Here is a 20,902-nt window from a genome sequence, read left to right as displayed (position 1 = left end):
ACGAAATATAATTATTACCATGGTTGTAGGAAGTGAAGAGGTGGATGGCGAGATGAAACATAAGGGGTCTACTAGAACACAAAAGCGATGTGCTGACGTAGTGGGGGGGGGGGGGGGGGGCGAGCATCGACGCGAGGCACGTGACGTCGGCGAGGACCAACCTCGTCGGCTCCCGCGCTCCAGTCCTACACCATTGTGGTAGATGCCAAGCCACATGGGCGGCAAAGTAGGTGGTGTAGTAGTTGACGCCGGTGAAGTCGTAGGAGCCCTTGACCAGCGTCGCATGCTTGGGGTGAACCTAGGCACCCGGTCGTAGAGGTAGGCGCGCATGGTGCCCGGGTACTCGCCACGCGTGAGGGCTTGAGGATCAGTCGTACATGAAGTCCAAGCTGCACTGCATGGCCCTGACGTTGTCGGCAGAGTTGGATGCGAGCACGAACCAGCCTGACACCGTCGTGAGGTCGACCTGCCCGCCTCCCACGCTCTGGTCCTAACCCACCCAACGGAGAGGGTATATAGGTTGCGTGTGGGCACCATAGAAATTAGAACTGCGAGGTGCCATGCACGAGTCGAGCAGGCGGTTGTTGCACAACAAGGCGGGGGATTAACATCGGAGGGTACGCCACTGACCTTTACTTGTTCGATGACAACACTAGACTCGCGGGTTATGCCTACTAGAGAACACGCCGGCATCGGAGGGTAGGCCAGCGGGGGTCTGACGACGGGAGGCAAGCGGGGGATTAACGTCGGAGGGTAGGCCGACGGGGGTCCCTCGTCCCCGCAGGCCGGCAGTGGCGGCACGCTCCTATGTTGGTCTCGAGTGGATAAGGCATGAGTGACGAGAGGGTGGAGAGGAAGTGGGTTATGAGAGGAAGTGGGTCGAAATGGTTCGATTTTTTCGAGGGATCATTAAAACACACATTTTCAATAAGTATTTCGACCCATAACCAACCTAACCCGCAAGCCTTTTGAACCAAACACGAGTTGTTGTGGATTGAACCCGTTCTAAGCCACATCAATCCGCTAACCAAACACTCCATAAGAGAGAGAAATAGATCAAAGTGTATCAAATCGAACCAAAACCCTACTAGCGGTGTCCGGAGAACATCCGGCGCACATAAAAGTTTTGTGCACATGGTGCACACATTAAATCATCACTATCCATTTCAGATCTAACGTGTTTAGTTAATCATTGTAATTTATAAATGACATCTTCCACCACGTCAGAGGATGTCCTTAGCAAATATATAAAACAACTACAGACGATAATACGTGCATCATGTGCACTAAAATTCTATGTGCACTCGATAAGTTTTCCTGGTGTCCGGTCCGGCTACCCCTGTTCCCTCTCGCAGTCGCAGACTTCTCTTCTCGCCAAACCCTAATCCTGCTCCTGCCTTTCTCGTCTCCAACCGTTGGCCGAGCAGTAGCGGTGGCGATGGAGGGCAAGGAAGAAGGTCGGATCTTCGTGGGCGGCCTGTCGTGGCAAACGGACGAGCGCAAGCTTGAGGACGCCTTTGGCCGCTTCGGCAAGGTCGTCGACGCCCAGGTACCCGTGCCCCCAGTCCGTCTACGTTAGTGCTCATGCCCGCCCCAGGTAGTTTTGCTAGATCCATCGATTTCGTGTTGTCCGCGGTGCGATATTGTTGGGTATGATGGTTGGAAGATCGGTGGGTGAGGTGGAAAGGCGGATCTGTAGATTGTTTTTGCGTTCTGTCGAACAGAGATGTGTGTTTTGCGTAGGAAGGAGGATTGCGATTTCTGCTCACTTTTATGTCTTTCGTTGTTCAGCAAGAGGCGTAACTTGGTGAGAGAAAATATTTTTCTTCTCTTTAGTTTGCAGTAGCAAAGTTGAATTCTTTGGCATCACTGAGAGCGAAATTAAAATGATGAAACGGTACTTCTTGTTGCGATGAACCAAGAAATTAGTATCCTGTAGACCTGTACAAACATGCATCCTTGGATTCCTTGCTTCTTAAAGAGAGTAAGGACCTAAATAGTCTAGTGTCATTTGTCTATTATGGTTCATGTTTATTTTTCTATGTTGATAGCTTGCTCTCAGAAATTCATGAATACTCACTGTTCTTGTTTTTCCATCTTTCTTTGCAACTGGGATCTGTTCTCTCGGCCATTCTTTGTTTGCTGAGGCTGAATGAGCGGCAGATTTCCAGAGTTGGAATGCAAAGCGAATAAGCGATGCTTGTTGCTTTCTAGAGCTGAATTGCTGATGTGGTTCATTACAGTTAGATGCCTGATTTGAGCACTTTGTCTATGAAATTGGATTGAACAAATGGAGAACAGCCATTGGTCCTACTGTTGCTGGTGTTCTGCTATTTCTTAGTTCAGTTTCATGGTCTGATGAAAGAGAGGGAATGTTACTGTTGATTTTTTTGGCTAGAATTGGATGAACAACACCTCCTTAGTTTCTGATCTGTGGGAATTCTGCTCGGCCAGCACGAGTTGTGCACACCTGCAGAGAACTACAACAGGGACTATGCTCATGACACTGATTGATAGATGAAGCTGTGTGACTAATTGGCAGATCTGCACACGTTACTGCTCCAGTGGGTTGAACTGATTTTATTGGCTGATAAGATGCAACAGTAATTATCAATTTGTTATAAGTGTTTGGTTGTGTTGACTGCCCTGGGCATGTTTTCAGTTGAGTTCATTGGCATCCTTGCTGCAGATAGAATCATGACTGCAGTTGACTTCTTTTGTTTTTATTGATATGACTTGCCTACATAGCTCCTCGTCCTGCTACCTTTGTCAGCATTTAGTGAACTGGCAGCAATTTTTTTTCTTTTCTCGCCTTTTGTGTTTTGTTAGAACTAGATAGAGCTTGCAATGATATATGGCTGCAACTCTTTACGCAAGGGCTTGTTTCTTAACAGCTCCAGCAAAATTTGTTTTTTGCACTTTTTTCTGTTTAAAACTCAAGCAACTTCTTTTCTTAAGGACTCCCTTTTGAAGTTCTTTCTTGTGTAATGCATTTTTAGTACCATTGCTGCTTGAGCCTTGAGGACAGTAAATGATTCTGCCATCCGGTAATGGAAGCTGAATTTTGTTTAGGGTTAAGATTTGCATATTGGTATGTTATACAATATATTCAGTGATCATTTATGGACACTTGAAGGACCAATGCTGGGTGCTGGAGCAGAAAATTGATGCTAGCCTCACCAGTGTGGACCCTTTCAGCCAGCTCCATGCGATGCATTGCAGTTTTGGGAAGACAAACTGGGTAACTAGGAGCCCAGCTTACCAGCAGCTCAGACTTCCACTGTTGTTACCATGGAAATGCAAGTCGTTTGGCTTTAGGTTTGTGCATTGGTTTAAATGATCTGGTATGCAAACTAGAGAATATGGCAGTGGACATACCTGCTACATTGTCCTGTCACCAGAATATGCTGACATTTTTGAGAAGTTAGTTCATGTCGGTAACGGTAAAATTGGTTCCTTGTTGGAAATAGCCCAGTTCTCCAAAACATGGTTCCCAGAGGCTCTATAGCTTTGCTCCTTGTCCGTGTTAACGAGCTTTGCTGTCTTGGGACTAGACTTTTTCATGAAGGTAGTTACAGCTAGATGCATCTGTGTCAGGATTATGATTTGTTCTTGAATTACCGAGATCCAGGAATAACCTAATCTCAGTGCTTCTCTTCTGAGGTAATGTCCTTTTGTTGTCTTTCAATTATCTCTAAATTTGTAAGCAGAAGTGATTCTGCTTGGTGTAATCTGTTTCATGTAGTGGATACTATTAATTGATATGATGTGTTTCAATGGTTCTCTCATTTACCACTGTACCTTATATCAGTGTTACAAATGGCAACGTTTTCTGAGTATTACTATGCTTTGGATCAAATAATGCAAATATAAAATGCATTTTTATTATAATACTATCAAATAATGTTTGCACGATCTTTTTGTAATGAATGGTGAATTATTTTGCTGAAATTAAATAATTTCTCAACCCTTTGTTCATCTCAAAGTTCAAGTACTTGAATGCTGTAAATACTTGTTTGTGGTTGTGTAATATTGTAACTATTGTTTCTAGGCCATCTGTTACTAACATTTATATTCTTATAACTTAGCTTGGTAACTGTTTATTTTCTCCACATTCTTTATGCTCATGAGTGTTTCTACTTGTAGATCATGGTGGAGAGACACACTAACCGCCACAGGGGCTTTGGCTTCGTGACATTTGAAGATCGGAGGGCAGTTGACAGCGCTATTAAAGAGATGCATGGCCAAGAAATAGATGGCCGTACCATCTCAGTGAACAAGGCTGAGCCTAAGATGAATACAGATGACACAAGGTATGCCGGTGGTGGTGGACGAGGAGAGTATCGTGGTGGTAGAGGTGATGGTCCACCCCCTGGCAATTGCTTTGAGTGTGGTCGTCCTGGTCATTGGGTCCGTGACTGCCCTAGTGCTGCTGGCGGTCGTTCTGGCAGGTTCCCATCCAAGTTCAGTGGTGGCAGTGGCGTTGGCAGGGGAGACCGCTTTTCTGGTTCAGATAGGTTTGGTGATCGTTACATGGATGATCGTTATGATGGTGGTCGCTATGGGTACCGTGATCAAGCTGATGCAAGGGACAGGTATGCTGGTGGCCGAGATCGCTATGCCAATGACCGTTACCCATCTGGTGGCGATCACTTTGGTGGAGACAGGTATGGAGGTGGTCCGGATTGTTATGTGCCAAGTGGTTATGGTAGGGAGCGAGAAAGAAGCTACGAGAGAGATGGAGTTCGTGGTGGTGGTGGCGGCGGCGGCGGCTATGATAGGAGTGGCCCAAGGGGTGGTGGTGGGTATGACAGGGATGGTCCACGCGGCGGTGGAGGAAGTGCACGCTATGATGGAGGAAATTACAGGGAGAGGCCTGGGCCATATGATCGCCCTAGCAGGGGAGGACGTTTTGATGATCGCTACTGATGAACTGCCTGTAGACTCAAGCTCCTTGTCTTGGTAGTTTAATGTTTGCAGTTTTGCATGGCCGAATGCTTAATGGGCTATGGAAGATGCTTAATTTATCCCTCTTCGGCACTTTAATGTCTGCTCTTTATTTCAACCAGTACTGGGGCACTGGTTTGCCTTGATAAGTTTATCCAGCTGACAGTTTTTGCATGAGATGAGTCATGCTCTGGGCTATTACCCTGCCTGTTGGATATTTCAGTAGCTGAGGTTTGCAGTGATCGATTGTCATTGTTGATCTGAATATCTGGTATGCGTGGACTATGTTTAAAGTGATTGCCTGTCATCATTGGTCTATATAGTTGGTGAGCATATATATGTTCAGTGTCGGTGCTTGTCATTGTTGTTGGTCTGGATATCTAGGCTTGCAAGGATATATTTGCAGGGCTGAGTTGCAAGGGCTTAACAGAACAATAGCCAAAGTACCTTATATTTTAGTAGCTGGAGACCATGTTAATTATGCTATAATTAGCTGGAGACCATGTAAATTTAGCTTAGTTTTTGTCGGCGGTCTGACTTTTGGTGGGATTTTATCTTGAACAAACACCGTCCCTGACATTTAAGAGTGTAGAGCCGACTAACAGTAGTCAATCTCTATTTCACATTTGTCTAGGATCGACTTCGCACTTGAGAAAAACGATTATATTGATAAGAAAGGAAAAAGATAAATGCCTCAATTCATCCAAGTGTGAAGACCATATGTACAAGGATCAATGCTATTCAATAACCTTGGCTCTACGTTCGAAAGTTTTACCTACAAAGACTACACTCCGGGGGTTACCTGAGCCATGAAACTTACAAAGCCTCATAAAAAAAGGCACCATATTCGTAAAGTCAAGCGAAGCCGTTAGACGATCTTCTGCAAAAGTAAAACTTCATGCGAGAAAATTTATCACCAATAGGAATTCAAGAGCTGATAAGGAGGTTAAGTGACCAAATTATCCTTGTATGGTTAAACAATTGTAAAATGATAGTTTAGGGGTATTTAGGATTTCATATGAGTAGTTACGAAGACGATGACCTCTATAAATATCATTTGACAGGTGTTGTTCGTAGACATGAAAAATATAGCCAATTGAATTGATAACCATAATTTACCATTTTGAGTTGATTCCACCTATTGTTTGTATGTGCTCGCTAACATCATCCACGACCACAAGCACAATTACTAGACTCACGAAGAACACAATATCGAATGTAAGCGAGAACAAGTTACCCTACACTAATGAAAACCAGGAGTATCCAAATAGACCAAAACCAAGATGAAGGAGAAGAACAAAGGCTAAGGAATTGCAAGACCGATTACAAGCTAAACAAGCAGAACTTGAAGATCGTCAAAGAAGAGAGGAAAATCATTAAAGCAAAGAATCCATAACGTCGAAGTCACTCTTTAGTGCTTAAATGATGAAAGCCACAATATTTGTCGGGTACCATAATTAGGGGTACCCCAGTACTCCTAAACGTGGTTGGAGAACATCTTTAAAACAAACCATAAAGACTGGTAAGCACGGTTCAAGGTTAAGGCCTCATCTACCAAGGGACGCAATCCCGTCTCACCCGAGCCCAGCATCGAGCAAGAACAGTAGTCCCGAACGGATTCATGGCTCGCCCGAGGGTCCCCTCAGGCAGTGGGCGCACCTCCGGCTCGCCCGAGGCAAAGCTCGGACAAACTTTGTCGTATAGCGACCTCGGCCAAATCGCCTTGCAACCGACCGTATCACGTGCGCATTAAATGAGGGGATCACCTGACACCTTATCCTGACACGCGCGCCTCAGTTGGCAAGGTCGAAATGACCGCAGTCACTTCACCCTTTTACTGATCGTTCTGACAGGATGACAACACTATTCACCCCGTTCAGACCACTGTGCCAACCACCGGGGTAAGACTGACAACAGTAAGTCATCGCCTCTCCCGAGATCAGCCTCGGGCGCAACACGAAGTTCCGCCTCGCCCGACCCAGCCTCGGCCTCAGAATGAATCATCGCCACGCCCGACACAGGTCTCGGCCTCAGCCTCGGCCTCGGGAAGAAGTCTTCGCCAGGACCGACCCAAGCCTCGGCCTCAGCCTCGACCTCGGGAGGAAGTCTTCGCCTCGCCCGACCTAGGTCTCGGCCTCAGCCTCGGCCTCGGGAGGAGATCTTCGCCTCGCCCGACCCAGGCCTCGGCTCCGGGAGAGATCCCCGCCTCGCCTGAGACGGCCTCGGACCGACTACGCGAACCGGGAAAACAACACTATCCATCCCCTAGCTAGCCACCTCAGGCTATGAAGGAACAAGACCGGTGTCACATCAAATTACTCCAGTAGCAGGTAATGATGATTCCCGACATGCGCTCATGACGTCGACTGCCCTTAGCTCTCTACGAAGGCAAAGAAATATCAGCAGGACCTAGGGCCGCACCGTCAGCTACGCTATAGGGCTCAAGCACTTCTCCGCCGGCCACGTTAGCACGTTGCTACACCCCCATATGTACAGCTGGGTCACCTCCTTGTATCTATAAAAGGAGATGCCCAGGGCCTTCCCACGGCACGCTTTGAAGGCTAACTCAGACGACTTACTTCAAGGTAAACCTTCTCTCCACAGCACGAGACCTCTCAAGAGACCTGGGATCCGTTCCCTCTCTCGCGAAGCTTGTAGCCCCTACTACAAGCACCCCGGTGCAAGATAATATAAGTCTCATCCTCCCTCTTGTGTTTCATCTTGCATCAATTCATCCGAGCAGGGACACGCATCATAAAATTCACTAGTCGGTTGAGGGTCCCCGCGGGTCCAAAACACCGACAGTTGGCGCGCCAGGTAGGGGTTCGCTGTGTGTTGACAATACTTTCCCGTTAAGTTCCAGATGGACGATCTTCAGCAGCCTCTTCAGCCCGGGACGGTGCTCTGCTTTGGGAGTCTCGAGTTCATGTCCCTCGACGGCAGCTACGACATGATACTCCTCCCCCGCAGCACGACAGCAACGACGGTCATCGGCTCGCCCGACGGAGGCGAACCCGACGACGACATCTCCCCGGGGCGGAAGAGGGACACTCGGGTCTACCCCGCCACCCTCCTCACTGAAGGAGAGGGAGACGGGGCAACCATGGTCAGGCAAGAGGCAGCACCTCGTCGGCTATCGGATCAGAGCGAGTTGACGGCGCCGGCACCCCTGCGGGGGACACGTCGGGTGTTATCCTCGCACCTGGGACAACGACGAGTGTCGCTTCCCAACAACTTGCCAACCCCAGGCGGACTGATGACGCCAGCACCCTTGCGAGGGACTTGTCGGGCATTAGTCTCGCGCCTGAGATAGCGACACGTTCCATCTCCACTGCAACTTCACCACCATCCACCAACCAAGAGGTACCATCAGTTTTCCATCCTGTTCCTTTTAGATTCAGCTTCGATCCGCCAAGCGACCCCACTTCGGCAAGCGCTTTTGCAAGGGCATATCCTGACCTTCCGGGTACCATATGTGGTCAACTTGGGACCTACTGACGGTCGCCTCTACCTCCAGACCCGCGGGTTTCGAGGAAGAGGACGACCCCGACTTCAGTTGGGATTTCTCCGAACTCCGTGATCCCAGTGCCATGCGAGACTTCGTGTCTGCATGTGACCACTGCCTCTCCGGCGACTCTGACAATGGCCACAACCTTAGCGACGAGGGTTACGACCCAACCCGCGAGTGCTTCCACATCGATCAGAAGGATCATGACGGAGACAACCACCTCGGCATGCCAAGAAACAACGACGCTCCTGCACCTGCGTCTCGCGTCGAGATCCCGCGGGAGCTAGCCGAGGCCCGGGCCCCTATGGGGGGTCAGGGCACGCAGCTTGAGCAACTCCGCGAGATGCAGACCAAGCTCGACGAAGAAACAGGGCGACTTATGCAGCTCCGACAAAACCTTGAGCAAGAGTGGGCAGGCCGAGCACTCGCCGGAGGAGCGCATCATCGAGCCCAGGACGTCCAGCGCCGTATTATTGACGACGCCAGGGCAGGGCTGCCCCCGACCTTCAACGGGGCCGGCCAGAACCTGGCTGCAGCAGCCAGAACAATGTCGGAGCCATCCACCACCGAGGGGCGGTGTGTCCAGGGTGAACTCAAGGGCCTCCTGGAAAATGCCGCAGTCCGACAAGCCGAGAGCTCTGCCTCCCGAAGGAGGGGATGCCCCTCGGAGCATCACACCGCATCCTCCCGACACATGCGGGAAGCCTCGGTCCATACCGAGCACACAGGAGACAGGACCCCTGCAGCCCTGGACCGCCTCGGCAACAAGCAACACCGCCGCGACCGTCGAGCCCGCCTTGAGGAAAGGGTGCGCCGAGGCTACCACCCCAAGCGCGGAGGACACTACGACAGTGAGGAGGATCGGAGCCCCTCACCCGAACCACTAGGCCCATGGGTCTTCAGCCGGGCCATACGACGAGCGCCGTTCCCGGCCCAGTTCCGAGATCCAACCACCATCACCAAATACTCAGGGGAGACAAGGCCAGAGTTATGGCTCGCGGATTACCGGCTGGCGTGCCAGTTGGGAGGGACGGACGACGACAACCTCATCATCCGCAACCTCCCCCTCTTCCTCTCCGACGCTGCCCAAGCCTGGCTAGAGCATTTGCCTCCTGCGCAGATCTTCGACTGGGACGACCTAGTCAAGGCCTTCGCTGGAAATTTCCAAGGTACGTACATGCGCCCTGGGAACTCATGGGATCTCCGGAGCTGCCGCCAGCAGCAAGGGGAATCTCTACGAGAATACATCCGACGGTTCTCAAAGCAGTGCACTAAGTTGCCTAACATCACCGACTCGGACATCATCAGAGCATTCCTCGCCAGCACCACTTGCCGGGACCTGGTAAGCAAACTGGGACGCAAAACTCCCACCAAGGCAAGCGAATTGATGGACATAGCCACCAAGTTCGCCTCTGGTCAGGAGGCGGTCGAAGCCATCTTCCGGAAAGACAAGCAGCCTCAGGGAAGGCAGAAGGAAGACGTCCCCGAGGCGTCCGTCCAGCGTGGCACGAAGAAGAGCAAAAAGAAGGCGCAAGCAAAACACAACGCCATTGAAGCAGATCTTATCGCTGCTGCCGAGCGTAGGAATCCTTGGAGACCTCCCGGAGGGGCCAACGTGTTCGACAAGATGCTCAAGGAGTCGTGCCCCTATCACAAGGGTCCCGTCAAGCACACCCTTGAAGAGTGCGACATGCTCCGGTGTTACTTCAATAAGGTCGGGCCCTCAGCGGAAGATGGCAAGGACCAAGGCAACAATGATAAGGGGGCGACAAGGAAGAAGAGTTCCCAGAGGTCCACAACTGCTTCATGATCTACGGTGGGCAAATGGCGAATACCTCGGCTCGACACCGCAAGCAAGAGCGCCGGGAGGTCTGCTTAGTGAAGGTAACAACGCCAGTCTACCTAGACTGGTCCGACAAGCCTATTACCTTCGACCAAGACGACCACCTCGACTATGTACCAAACCCAGGAAGGTACCCACTCGTCGTCGACCCTGTCATTGGCAACACTAGGCTCTCCAAGGTCCTCATGGATGGAGGCAGCAGCCTCAACATCATCTATGCCAAGACCCTAGAGCTCTTGGGGGTCGATCGGTCCAAGATCCGAGCCGGTGCAGCACCTTTTCACGGGATTGCACCCGACAAGCGTATCCTGCCCCTTGGACAGATTGACTTGCCCGTCTGCTTCGGAACTCCCTCCAACTTTCGAAAGGAAACCCTCACTTTCGAGGTAGTCGGGTTCCGAGGGACCTATCACGCGATGTTGGGAAGACCGTGCTATGCCAAGTTCATGGCCGTCCCCAACTACACGTACCTCAAACTCAAGATGCCAGGTCCCAAGGGAATCATCACCGTCGAATCCACATACCGCCACGCTTACGAGTGCGACGTGGAATGCGTTGAGTACGTCGAAGCCATCGTCGAGTCCAAAGCCCTCATCGCTGACCTGGATAGCCTCTCCAAAGAGGCGCCCGACCCGAAGCGGCATGTCGGCAACTTCGAGCCAGCCGAGGCAGTTAAATCTGTCCCTCTCGACCCCAGCAACGACGCTGGCAAGAAAGTCAGGATCGGCTCCAAGCTCGACCCCAAATAGGAAGCAGTGCTCGTCGACTTTCTCCGCGCAAACGCCGAGATTTTTGTGTGGAGTCCTTCGGACATGCCAGGCATACTGAGGGATGTCGCCGAGCACTCACTGGACATCCGAGCTGGTGCCCGACCCGTGAAACAGCACCTGCATCGTTTTGATGAAGAAAAGCGCAGGGCCATAGGCGAGGAGGTCCACAAGCTAATGGCGGCAGGGTTCATCAAAGAAGTATTCCATCTAGAATGGTTAGTTAACCCTGTACTTGTAAAGAAAAAAGGTGGGAAATGGAGGATGTGTGTAGATTACACTGGGTTGAATAAAGCATGTCCGAAAGTTCCCTACCCTCTACCTCGCATCGATCAAATTGTGGACTCCACTGCTGGGTGTGAAATCCTGTCTTTCCTCGATGCCTATTCAGGCTATCACCAAATCAAGATGAAAGAATCCGACCAGCTCGCGACTTCTTTTATCACACCTTTCGGCATGTATTGTTATACTACTATGCCATTTGGCTTGAGGAATGCAGGTGCAACATACCAAAGGTGCATGAACCATGTGTTCGGAGAGCACATCGGCAGAACGATCGAGGCTTATGTTGATGACATGTTGTCAAAACAAGGAAAGCCTCTGACCTCCTCTCCGACCTTGAAGCAACATTCAGGTGCCTAAGAGCAAAGGGCGTAAAACTCAATCCTGAGAAGTGTGTCTTCGGAGTCCCCCGAGGCATGCTCCTAGGATTCATCGTCTCCGAACGAGGCATCGAGGCAAACCCGGAGAAAATCGCAGCCATTACCAACATGGGGCCCATCAAAGATTTAAAGGGAGTACAAAGGGTCATGGGATTCCTTGCGGCTCTGAGCCACTTCATTTCGTGCCTCGGCAAGAAAGGGTTACCCTTGTACCGCCTCTTAAGGAAGACCGAACGCTTCACTTGGACTCCCGAGGCCGAAGAAGCCCTCAGAAACCTTAAAGCACTCCTTACTAATGCGCCCATCTTGGTGCCCCCCGCTGCGGGAGAAGCCCTCTTGATTTACGTAGCCGCAACCACTCAGGTGGTCAGCGCTGCGGTCGTAGTCGAGAGACGAGGAGAAGGGCATGCGCTGCCCACCCAGAGGCCAGTTTACTTCATTAGCGAGGTGCTATCCAAGACCAAAATCCGCTACCCGCAAATCCAGAAGCTACTGTATGCAGTGATTCTAACACGGCGAATGCTGCGACACTACTTGGAGTCTCATCCGGTGACTGTGGTGTCATCCTTCCCCCTGGGGGAGATCATCCAGTGCCGAGAGGCCTCGGATAGGATAGCAAAATGGGCAGTGGAACTCATGGGGGAAACACTTTCATTTGCCCCTCGGAAGGCCATAAAATCCTAAGTCTTGGCCGACTTCCTGGCTGAATGGACCGACACCCAATTACCAACGGCTCCAATCCAGGCCGAACTTTGGACCATGTACTTGGATGGGTCGCTTATGAAAACCGGAGCAGGCGCTGGCTTGCTCTTCATCTCACCCCTCGGAAAACATGTGCACTACGTAATACGCCTCCATTTTCCGGCGTCAAACAACGTGGTCGAATACGAGGCCTTGGTGAATGGGTTGCGCATCGCCATCGAGCTATGGGTTCGATGCCTCGATGCTCGTGGCAACTCGCAGCTCGTTATTGACCAAGTCATGAAGAACTCTCACTGCCGCGATCAAAAATGGAGGCCTACTGTGACGAAGTTCGGCGTTTGGAAGATAAGTTCTATGGGTTGGAACTCAACCATGTTGCTCGACGGTACAACGAGACTGCAGATGAGCTGGCTAAGATAGCCTCGGGATGGACAACGGTTCCCCCGAATGTCTTCTCCAGGGACATATACCAACCATCCGTAAAACTCAACGACGCACCCGAGCCCGAAGGGACCTCGGCCCAGCTTGAGGTACCTTCGGCCACCGAGGGTGAGGCCCTGCGCGTCGAGATAGAGCGGAATGCGGTCACACCAAACCTAAACTGGCAGACCCTATACCTGGAATATCTCCTCCGAGGAGAGCTGCCCCTCGACAAGGCCGAAGCCCGACAACTGGCTCGGCGTGCCAAATCGTTCATTTTACTGGGTGACGAAAAAGAGTTGTACCACCGTAGCCCCTCAGGCGTTCTCCAACGATGCATATTCATCACCCAAGGACAAGAGCTGTTACATGAAATACACTCGGGGGCTTGCGATCACCATGCAGCACCTCAGACCCTTGTAGGAAACGCCTTCCGACAAGGCTTCTACTGGCCGACCGCGGTGGCCGACACCACTAGGATTGTACGCTCCTGTCGAGGGTGTCAATTCTACGCGAGACGGACACACCTGCCTGCTCATGCTCTACAGACAATACCTATCACTTGGTCGTTTGCTGTGTGGGATCTGGACCTCGTCGGTCCCTAGCAGAAGGCACCCGGGGGCTTCACGCACCTGCTGGTCGCCATCGACAAATTCTCCAAGTGGATCGAAGTCCAACCCTTAACCAGCATCAGGTCCGAGCAGGCGGTGGCGTTCTTTACAAATATCATCCACCGCTTCGGGATCTCAAACTCCATCATCACCGACAACGACACGCAATTCACTGGGGAAAAGTTCCTAGACTTCTGCGCGGACCACCACATCCGTGTGGACTGGGCCGCCGTAGCCCACCCAATGACAAATGGGCAGGTGGAGCGCGCCAATGGCATGATTTTGCAGGGACTAAAACCAAGGATCTACAACGACCTCAACAAGTTTGGCAAGCGATGGATAAAAGAGCTACCCTCGGTGGTTTGGAGTCTGAGGACAACACCGAGCCGAGCCACGGGTTTCTCGCCGTTTTTCCTAGTCTATGGGGCCGAGGCCATCCTACCCACGGACTTAGAATACGGTTCCCCGAGGGCAAAGGCATACGACGACCAAAACAACCAAACCAGCCGAGAGGATTCATTAGACCAGCTGGAAGAGGCTCGGGACATAGCCTTACTGCACTCAGCGCGGTATCAGCAGTCTCTGCGATGCTATCACGCCCGAAGGATTTGGCCCCGAGGCTTCCAAGTTTGAGACTTGGTGCTTCGGCTACGACAAGACGCCCGAGGGCACCACAAGCTTACTCCTCCCTGGGAAGGGCCGTTCATCATCACCAAAATATTGAAGCCCGGGACATACAAGCTAGCCAACGATGAAGGCGAGGTTTACAACAACGCTTGGAACATCGAACAACTACGTCGCTTTTACCCTTAAATATTTCAAGCCGTTCATGTATCTCGGTCCCTTTACATGTATAAATAAAAGTCTAACCGTCAAGGGAGGATCGGCCTTGCCTCGGCAAAAACCGACCCTCCCTCGGGGGCTAGAAGGGGGGAACCCCCTCTGCGTCAAAATTTTCCTTGGAAAAGTTTTCTACCAAAACGACTTTCGTGCCTTTCGACTATATCGATAATGAAATCCTAAAAATGAATGAGAGAGACCTCGAACGGCAAGGCCGACAGAGCCAAGGGACTCCTACGCCTCCGAGATACGGATACCTCACTCATCACCTTCCATGAAAGGTACCTCACGCTCGGATAAGTGATTCTGCTACCGAATAAGTCCTAACGCTCGAAACGAGAGGAAAGAAACACAGCTTTATACTCAGACACCGAAAATGTTTAGGCCTCAGCGGCCGCAGAAAACATACACATACTTAAAATAACTGTTCCACACAGGCTCAGGTGTCGGCAGGTGGAGGAGCAACACCCTCAGCATCGTTTCCACCTGTGGCAGAATGTGGCTTGGCCTCGGACGGCGACACAAGCGGAAGGATCTCCACCTCAAAAAAGGAAGCCAGCGCCGCGCCTGGACCCTCGGCAGCCGCATTAAGCCTTTGGGCCTCGGTTAAGGCGGCCTCCTCGTCATCAGGTAGGCAGTAGCCCTCGCTGACCCGCTCCAAATTCACGTCGTAGTGGGAAGCGAGGACGGCGAAGGCCCGCCTAACACCATGATGCAGCGCCCCGCGGAGTCTGCTGCGCACGTGGCCACCCAAGGCTCGCAGGCGACTCTGGGGGGAGCTGCCCGAGGGGACGTCGTTGAGGCCAAAGGTCCGGCAAAAAGCCGAAATGGCCTCGGACATGGCCGCACGGTTAGCCTCCTTCTGCTCGGCCGCCTAGGCAAGCGCCTTGCAGTTCTTGACGGACTCGTTAAGAGCCGTCTCGAACCCTAAAGTTAGCCAGACAATATTCAGACACAAGGGAGGCAGGGATGTACTGCTGTGCGCACCCCGACCTCAGCTGGAGGGTGCAGCAGCCAGCCCGCACCGCCATACGGACCTTCTTTACATCCGTCAACGCGGCGAAGAACTCCGCGGAGAAGAGATGGGTCCACAGGTCCCAGTGGGGGTCAATCCCCAAAAACCCCTCTCAAACCGCCACGAAAATGGCCGCCTGCGCGATGGAGTTGGGGTTGAAATTATGCAGCTTCACCCCGTAGTAGTGCGGGAGCGCCCGCATGAAGCGGCTCGCCGGCATCCCAAACCCTCGCTCATGAAAAGGGGTGAAGCTGACCACGTACCCCGGCGGCGGAGTCGGGTCGGCCTCACTCCTGGGGGCCAACCACTCAGGCTGCGGCCCACCGGAGAGAGGACAGAGCAAACCATCGGCAACAAGGGCCTGCAGATCCTCCAAAGTGACGGTGGAGAAGGGCCACGGGTCGCGCGGCGGAATGACGGTCGCCTTGTCAGCCATCGCCGAGCGGAAGCGGTGAAGCAGAGGGGACGAGGTGCGCAGTTTTCTCTTCTCTCTGTCTACTCTCTCAGGTTGCGAACGCAGAAGCGGAAGGCAAGCGCAAATGGCAGGGTAAAGAACCACTGCCGGCCCCTCTTCCAGGTATATAAAGGCCCAGGCGAAATCTACCCAAAACTTCGCCCGAACCCCTCGTGAATTTTAAATTCGAAGGCAATACGACTTTTTCGTTCCTCGAACGACTCGCGCACGCGCAACGGATACCCCGCGGGTCGCCCGTCTCATCGCATTAACTCTCGGGCAGGACACACATCACCCCTGGCAGGCGAGCGGGTGCCGTTTCGCCTCCGTCATGTTGACCGCCTCAAAAAAAGGTGTGCCACACTGTTTCGAAATATCTCCTTTCTTCCTTTCCCCCCCTCTCTCTCTCCGCAGGGATCGGAAAAGGAGATATTTTGAAGGAGTCCTTCTCAGCAAAGGAAACGGGCCCCGAGCCCTCCTACTAATCAGGGGTTCGAAGGTTGCGCCCTGCGGGGTTCGGCAATCGCCCCAGAGCACTCGGGCTCCGAGCCCTTTACTGATCAGGGGTTCGAAGGCTGGCCCCTCGGAGGGATTCGACAGCCGCCCCAGAGCATGCAGAGTCAGGGATGACCCTGGGTACGTCCGTTACATGGCCAAGGCTCGAGCTACACTCCCAAGGTACCCTAAGACATTTCCGAGACCAGCGGGAATGATTTGTAATGGAATCCCACCGAAGGGAGGCACCGAGCCCTCAGACCCTATCAAATGGGTCCGGGTCCAGCGAATCACCTGCAGGTACTTTTGGAGCGCGCCTCTGGGCCGCTAGTCAACCCTTATCGAACGGGGCTCAGGCGTCCGCTCTTATTACCCGTTAGCAACTCACTAGAAACACCGTGTTTGGTGCCCACCAAGGGTAACATGGCACGTTCCCCTCTTCCTCCTTGCGGAAAGGCGACGAAGGGGCATACAATAAAAAGTAAAGACGGTCCTTGATCGTCCTCTCGCTCCGTGCAGAGGCTCGGGGGCTGCTCTCGCACCAGGCTACGGCTAAATTGTTGACCGCGTCGACAAACTAACTTAAAAACTTAGAGCCTGACTATGCACCCGGGCTGCGGCCAGGCCGCATAAAAAACAACAAGGCCGACCGAGGAGTGACAAGAAGAGCATTAAAGACCTCAGAGGAGTCAAACCACTCCTTCGAGGCCTCGGGGGCTACACCTGACGGGTGCGCTCGCGCGCACCCATCGAAACGAAATACAACTAAAAAAGACCAGTCACCTTGCAAAAATCCGGTAGAACCTCCAAGCGAGTACCTACACTCCCTTTGAGGCTCGGGGGCTACTGTCGGGTATCATAATTAGGGGTACCCCCAGTACTCCTAAACATGGCTGGAGAACATCTTTAAAACAAACCATAAAGACTGGTAAGCACGGTTCAAGGTTAAGGCCTCATCTACCAAGGGACGCGATCCCGTCTCACCCGAGCCCAGCCTCGAGCAAGAACAGTAGTCCCGAACGGATTCACGGCTCGCCCGAGGGTCCCCTCAGGTAGTGGGCGCACCCCTGGCTCACCCGAGGCAAAGCTCGAGCAAACTTTGTCGTATAGCGACCTTGGTCAAATCGCCTTGCCACCGACCGTATCACGTGCGCATTTAATGCGGGGATCACCTGACACCTTATCCTGACACGCACGCCTTAGTTGGCAAGGTCGAAATGACCGTAGTCACTTTACCCTTTTACTGATCGTTCTGACAGGATGACAACACTATTCACCCCGTTCATACCACTGTGCCAACCACTGGGGTAAGACTGCCAACAGTAAGTCATCGCCTCTCCCAAGATCAGCCTCGGGCGCAGCAGGAAGTTCCACCTCGCCCGACCCCAGCCTCGGCCTCAGAAGGAATCATCGCCACACCCGACCCAGGTCTCGGCCTCAGCCTCGGCCTCGGGAAGAAGTCTTCGCCATGACTGACCCAGGCCTCGGCCTCAGCCTCGGCCACAGGAGGAAGTCTTCGCCTTGCCCGACCTAGGTCTCGGCCTTAGCCTCGGCCCCGGGAGGAGATCTTTGCCTCGCCCGACCCAGGCCTCGGCTTCAGGAGAGATCCCTGCCTCGCCCCAGACACCCTCAGACTGACTACGCGAACCGGGAAAACAACACTATCCATCCCCTAGCTAGCTACCTCAGGCTACAAAGGAACAAGACCGGTGTCACATCAAATTACTCCAGTAGCAGGTAATGATGATTCCCGGCATGCGCTCATGACGTCGACTATCCTCAGCTCTCTACGAAGGCAAAGAAACGTCAGCATGACCTAGGGCCGCACCGCCAGCTACGCTTCTATAGGGCTCAAGCAGTTCTCCGCCGGCCACGTTAGCACTTTGCTACACCCCCATATGTACAGCTGGGTCACCTCCTTGTATCTATAAAAGGAGATTCCCAGGGCCTTCCCACGGCACGCTTTGAAGGCTAACTCAGACGGCTTACTTCAAGGTAAACCTTCTCTCCACAACACGAGACCTCTCAAGAGACCTGGGATCCGTTCCCTCTCTCGCGAAGCTTGTAGCCCCTACTACAAGCACCCCGGTGCAAGATAATATAAGCCTCATCCTCCCTCTTGTGTTTCATCTTGCATCAATCCATCCGGGCAGGGACACGCAGCATAAAATTCACTAGTCGGTTGAGGGTCCCCGCGGGTCCAAAACACCGACAATATTAATCAAGACACACAAACCTATAACCTAGGATATGTAGCTTCACAAGAAAAAACTAATAATAATCATTCATTTCTATTGATCCAACTTCCCCGCTATCAACAAAGATGCAGATGACACAATGACCTTTAGGCTACAAATTCAACATGCTCACAACTTATGATGGTCAATTTGACCCAAGAAAATTCTTATAATCTTTGAGGCAACAATAATACCCAGGGGAGGCGATGAAGGCGATGAAGCCACACTAGCAAAATCGCTTGTTATGGCAGTCAAAAGTCCAGCTTAGCAATGGTATTCTTCATTGCACCTGAAGTTAATCCAATCTTGGGACCAACTAAAAGCCAACCTCATCAATTTTCAAGGGTTTCAACCAACAAGATTCACAAGAACATATTCTTCAATTGCAAGCAACAACCTAAGAAACCTCTAACCCAATACTTTAGATGATTCATTTCAATCAAAGAACAAGCGCCCGATGCGGTAGACAATGTGGTCACACTTCACTAGAGTCACCAAAAACCATCTCTGAACTCTACAAATTCATGTAAAATTTCTATAAAAGTGACTGACCATAGGAAAGGATCCAAAGAAGAAACAAGCACTCGATCTCCAATAAAAAGTACACAAAATCGTCTCTGACCAAGTAGTTCGGAGCAAAGACATTTTCTTCCTTTCATCAATTAAACTACATCGACATCGACAATACAACAACTGTTGAAAGCAATCTTCAAAAAAGAAGCCACCACAATGATAGGATATTCACCATATATGAAGTCACAAAAGATAGAGAGAAGGAAGAACTAGTGGTCGTGAACCATTAAGACCTCAGGATATATTTTATGGCGTGCATAGAAAAGAGTTGACCACATATAAAACATATGCCAAAATAAAGAAAAAAATTAAAGAAATACAAGAGCAAACAAAATCAATGTTTCAGCAAAAGTAATCAATCATGTCATTCAAGACCATGCTCCATCTCGTCCGGTATCCCTTTTATTATGGGAGAACCACACCGCATCCAAATCCACCGTTCCCATTCAAGTATGACCATACTCAATGTTGGTACTGAGAACAGAGGGCCCAAGCACTCGGAAATAGTGGTGACATGTGGCACGACAAAACGGATGGTTGAGAGCTCAAATATCTTATCACACGGACATGGAGGGGGTATTTATAGAGCAATAGGGGGTTGGTGGCCTAAAATATGTCCATACCTCTGGTTACCTACTACATTCCGAAAATATATTGTACAACAGGGTAATTACATAATAGTAAGCATGTTAAGCTAACTCCACCAGGTTTCCTACCCTCTAAGGAAATTGACATGTACGAGGGGTGATCGAGGGTTGGTCCCATCTTCGCTCCAACAATATCCCCTAAGGGCAGGGACAGAGCCAGGAAAAAGTTTAGGAGGGACTGAACTAAATTGTTGCAGTATAAAAGCTCATTCTACATTATATTGTATACATTTTAGATTAGGGGAGGTTGTAGTGGGGCTCCATGGGATCCGAAGCGGTAGGGGGGCTCGAGCCCGCCCGCCCACCGCTGGATCCGTTGCTGCCTAAGGGATAGGTTCAACTTGATGAGCCAATCCCGAAGTCCTTTTGAGGAGACGAACGAACGTTGCCCTCAATCAAAAGTTTAACCACGCCTGAAAATAGTAGGTGAGATGTGACCGTTGCGTGTTGTGGCGTCAGTGATATGACGTCTATGGTATGATTGGGCGCGACTTTTGATGGTGTGGCCATTGCATTTTGAGGCGGCTTTTGTGACAGAACCTCCCAAGTAATTAGGCCCACCTACAGTTGTCCTTGTCCAACGGACTTTAGACTACCCTGTAGGTGCCCCTGAACTACTTGACAAGTTCGGTATCTTTCCTTACCTTACCAGGAACGTCTCACCCGTCTTGCAGACATTACAGAACATCGGAGATAAAGAAATGCGGAAGCGAATTACATAAACTTACATTTATTTCAAAAGCAAGCTTGAGTTATTTTATTACATACCAGACTAAAAGTGAGTGCAGAGTAGTAATATTATACAAACCAAAGGAGGCACAGACTCCTCCCGATAAGCTATAAACAAAAGATCTTATGTGGAGGACCGAGTCCTCCCGCACTTCAGTCTTGTTTTTCTTCTTTTGGAACCACCTTGGCATAGAAGCAGCAAAAGTCTGCTACTTCCTCACCTAAAAACAACGAAGGGATAAACCCTGAGTATGGAATACTCAGCAAGTCTTACCCGACTAAAGAAAAGACTCTCAAGGGTATGCTGGTTATATGGGAGTCAAGGTAAGGCTTTTCAATATTCAAAGACTCTGTTTTGCAGAAATGCTTACTAAAGTGGATCCTTAAAAATCCAATTTTATTTGTCAAGTTAGGTAAAATTACCTGCACTAGAGTTCTTTCTACCCTAGTTC

The 20,902-nt window shown here is 51.1% G+C and overlaps 1 protein-coding gene across 2 annotated transcripts; it reads left to right on the top strand.

The window, feature by feature from the left end:
* The first annotated feature begins 1,100 nt into the window (after positions 1-1,100).
* LOC100381912 (uncharacterized) lies at positions 1,101-5,524 on the top strand. Of its 2 annotated transcripts, none has more exons than XM_020537789.2 (2): positions 1,101-3,663; positions 4,147-5,524. In XM_020537789.2, exon 2 carries the CDS (start codon positions 4,150-4,152, stop codon positions 4,927-4,929), a length of 780 nt encoding a protein of 259 aa, XP_020393378.1. In that variant the 5' UTR covers positions 1,101-3,663; positions 4,147-4,149; the 3' UTR covers positions 4,930-5,524. The 2 variants fall into 2 exon arrangements, with proteins under 2 accessions (XP_020393378.1, NP_001168160.1); NM_001174689.1 differs by having other exon boundaries at positions 1,351-1,549; positions 4,147-5,364.
* The last annotated feature ends 15,378 nt before the right edge of the window (positions 5,525-20,902 follow it).

This window comes from Zea mays, chromosome 1, assembly GCF_902167145.1.
Source record: "Zea mays cultivar B73 chromosome 1, Zm-B73-REFERENCE-NAM-5.0, whole genome shotgun sequence".
Taxonomy (NCBI): Eukaryota; Viridiplantae; Streptophyta; class Magnoliopsida; order Poales; family Poaceae; genus Zea; species Zea mays.
The sequence above is the reverse complement of the archived record's forward strand: the minus strand, read 5'-3'. Positions and strand labels throughout refer to the sequence as shown.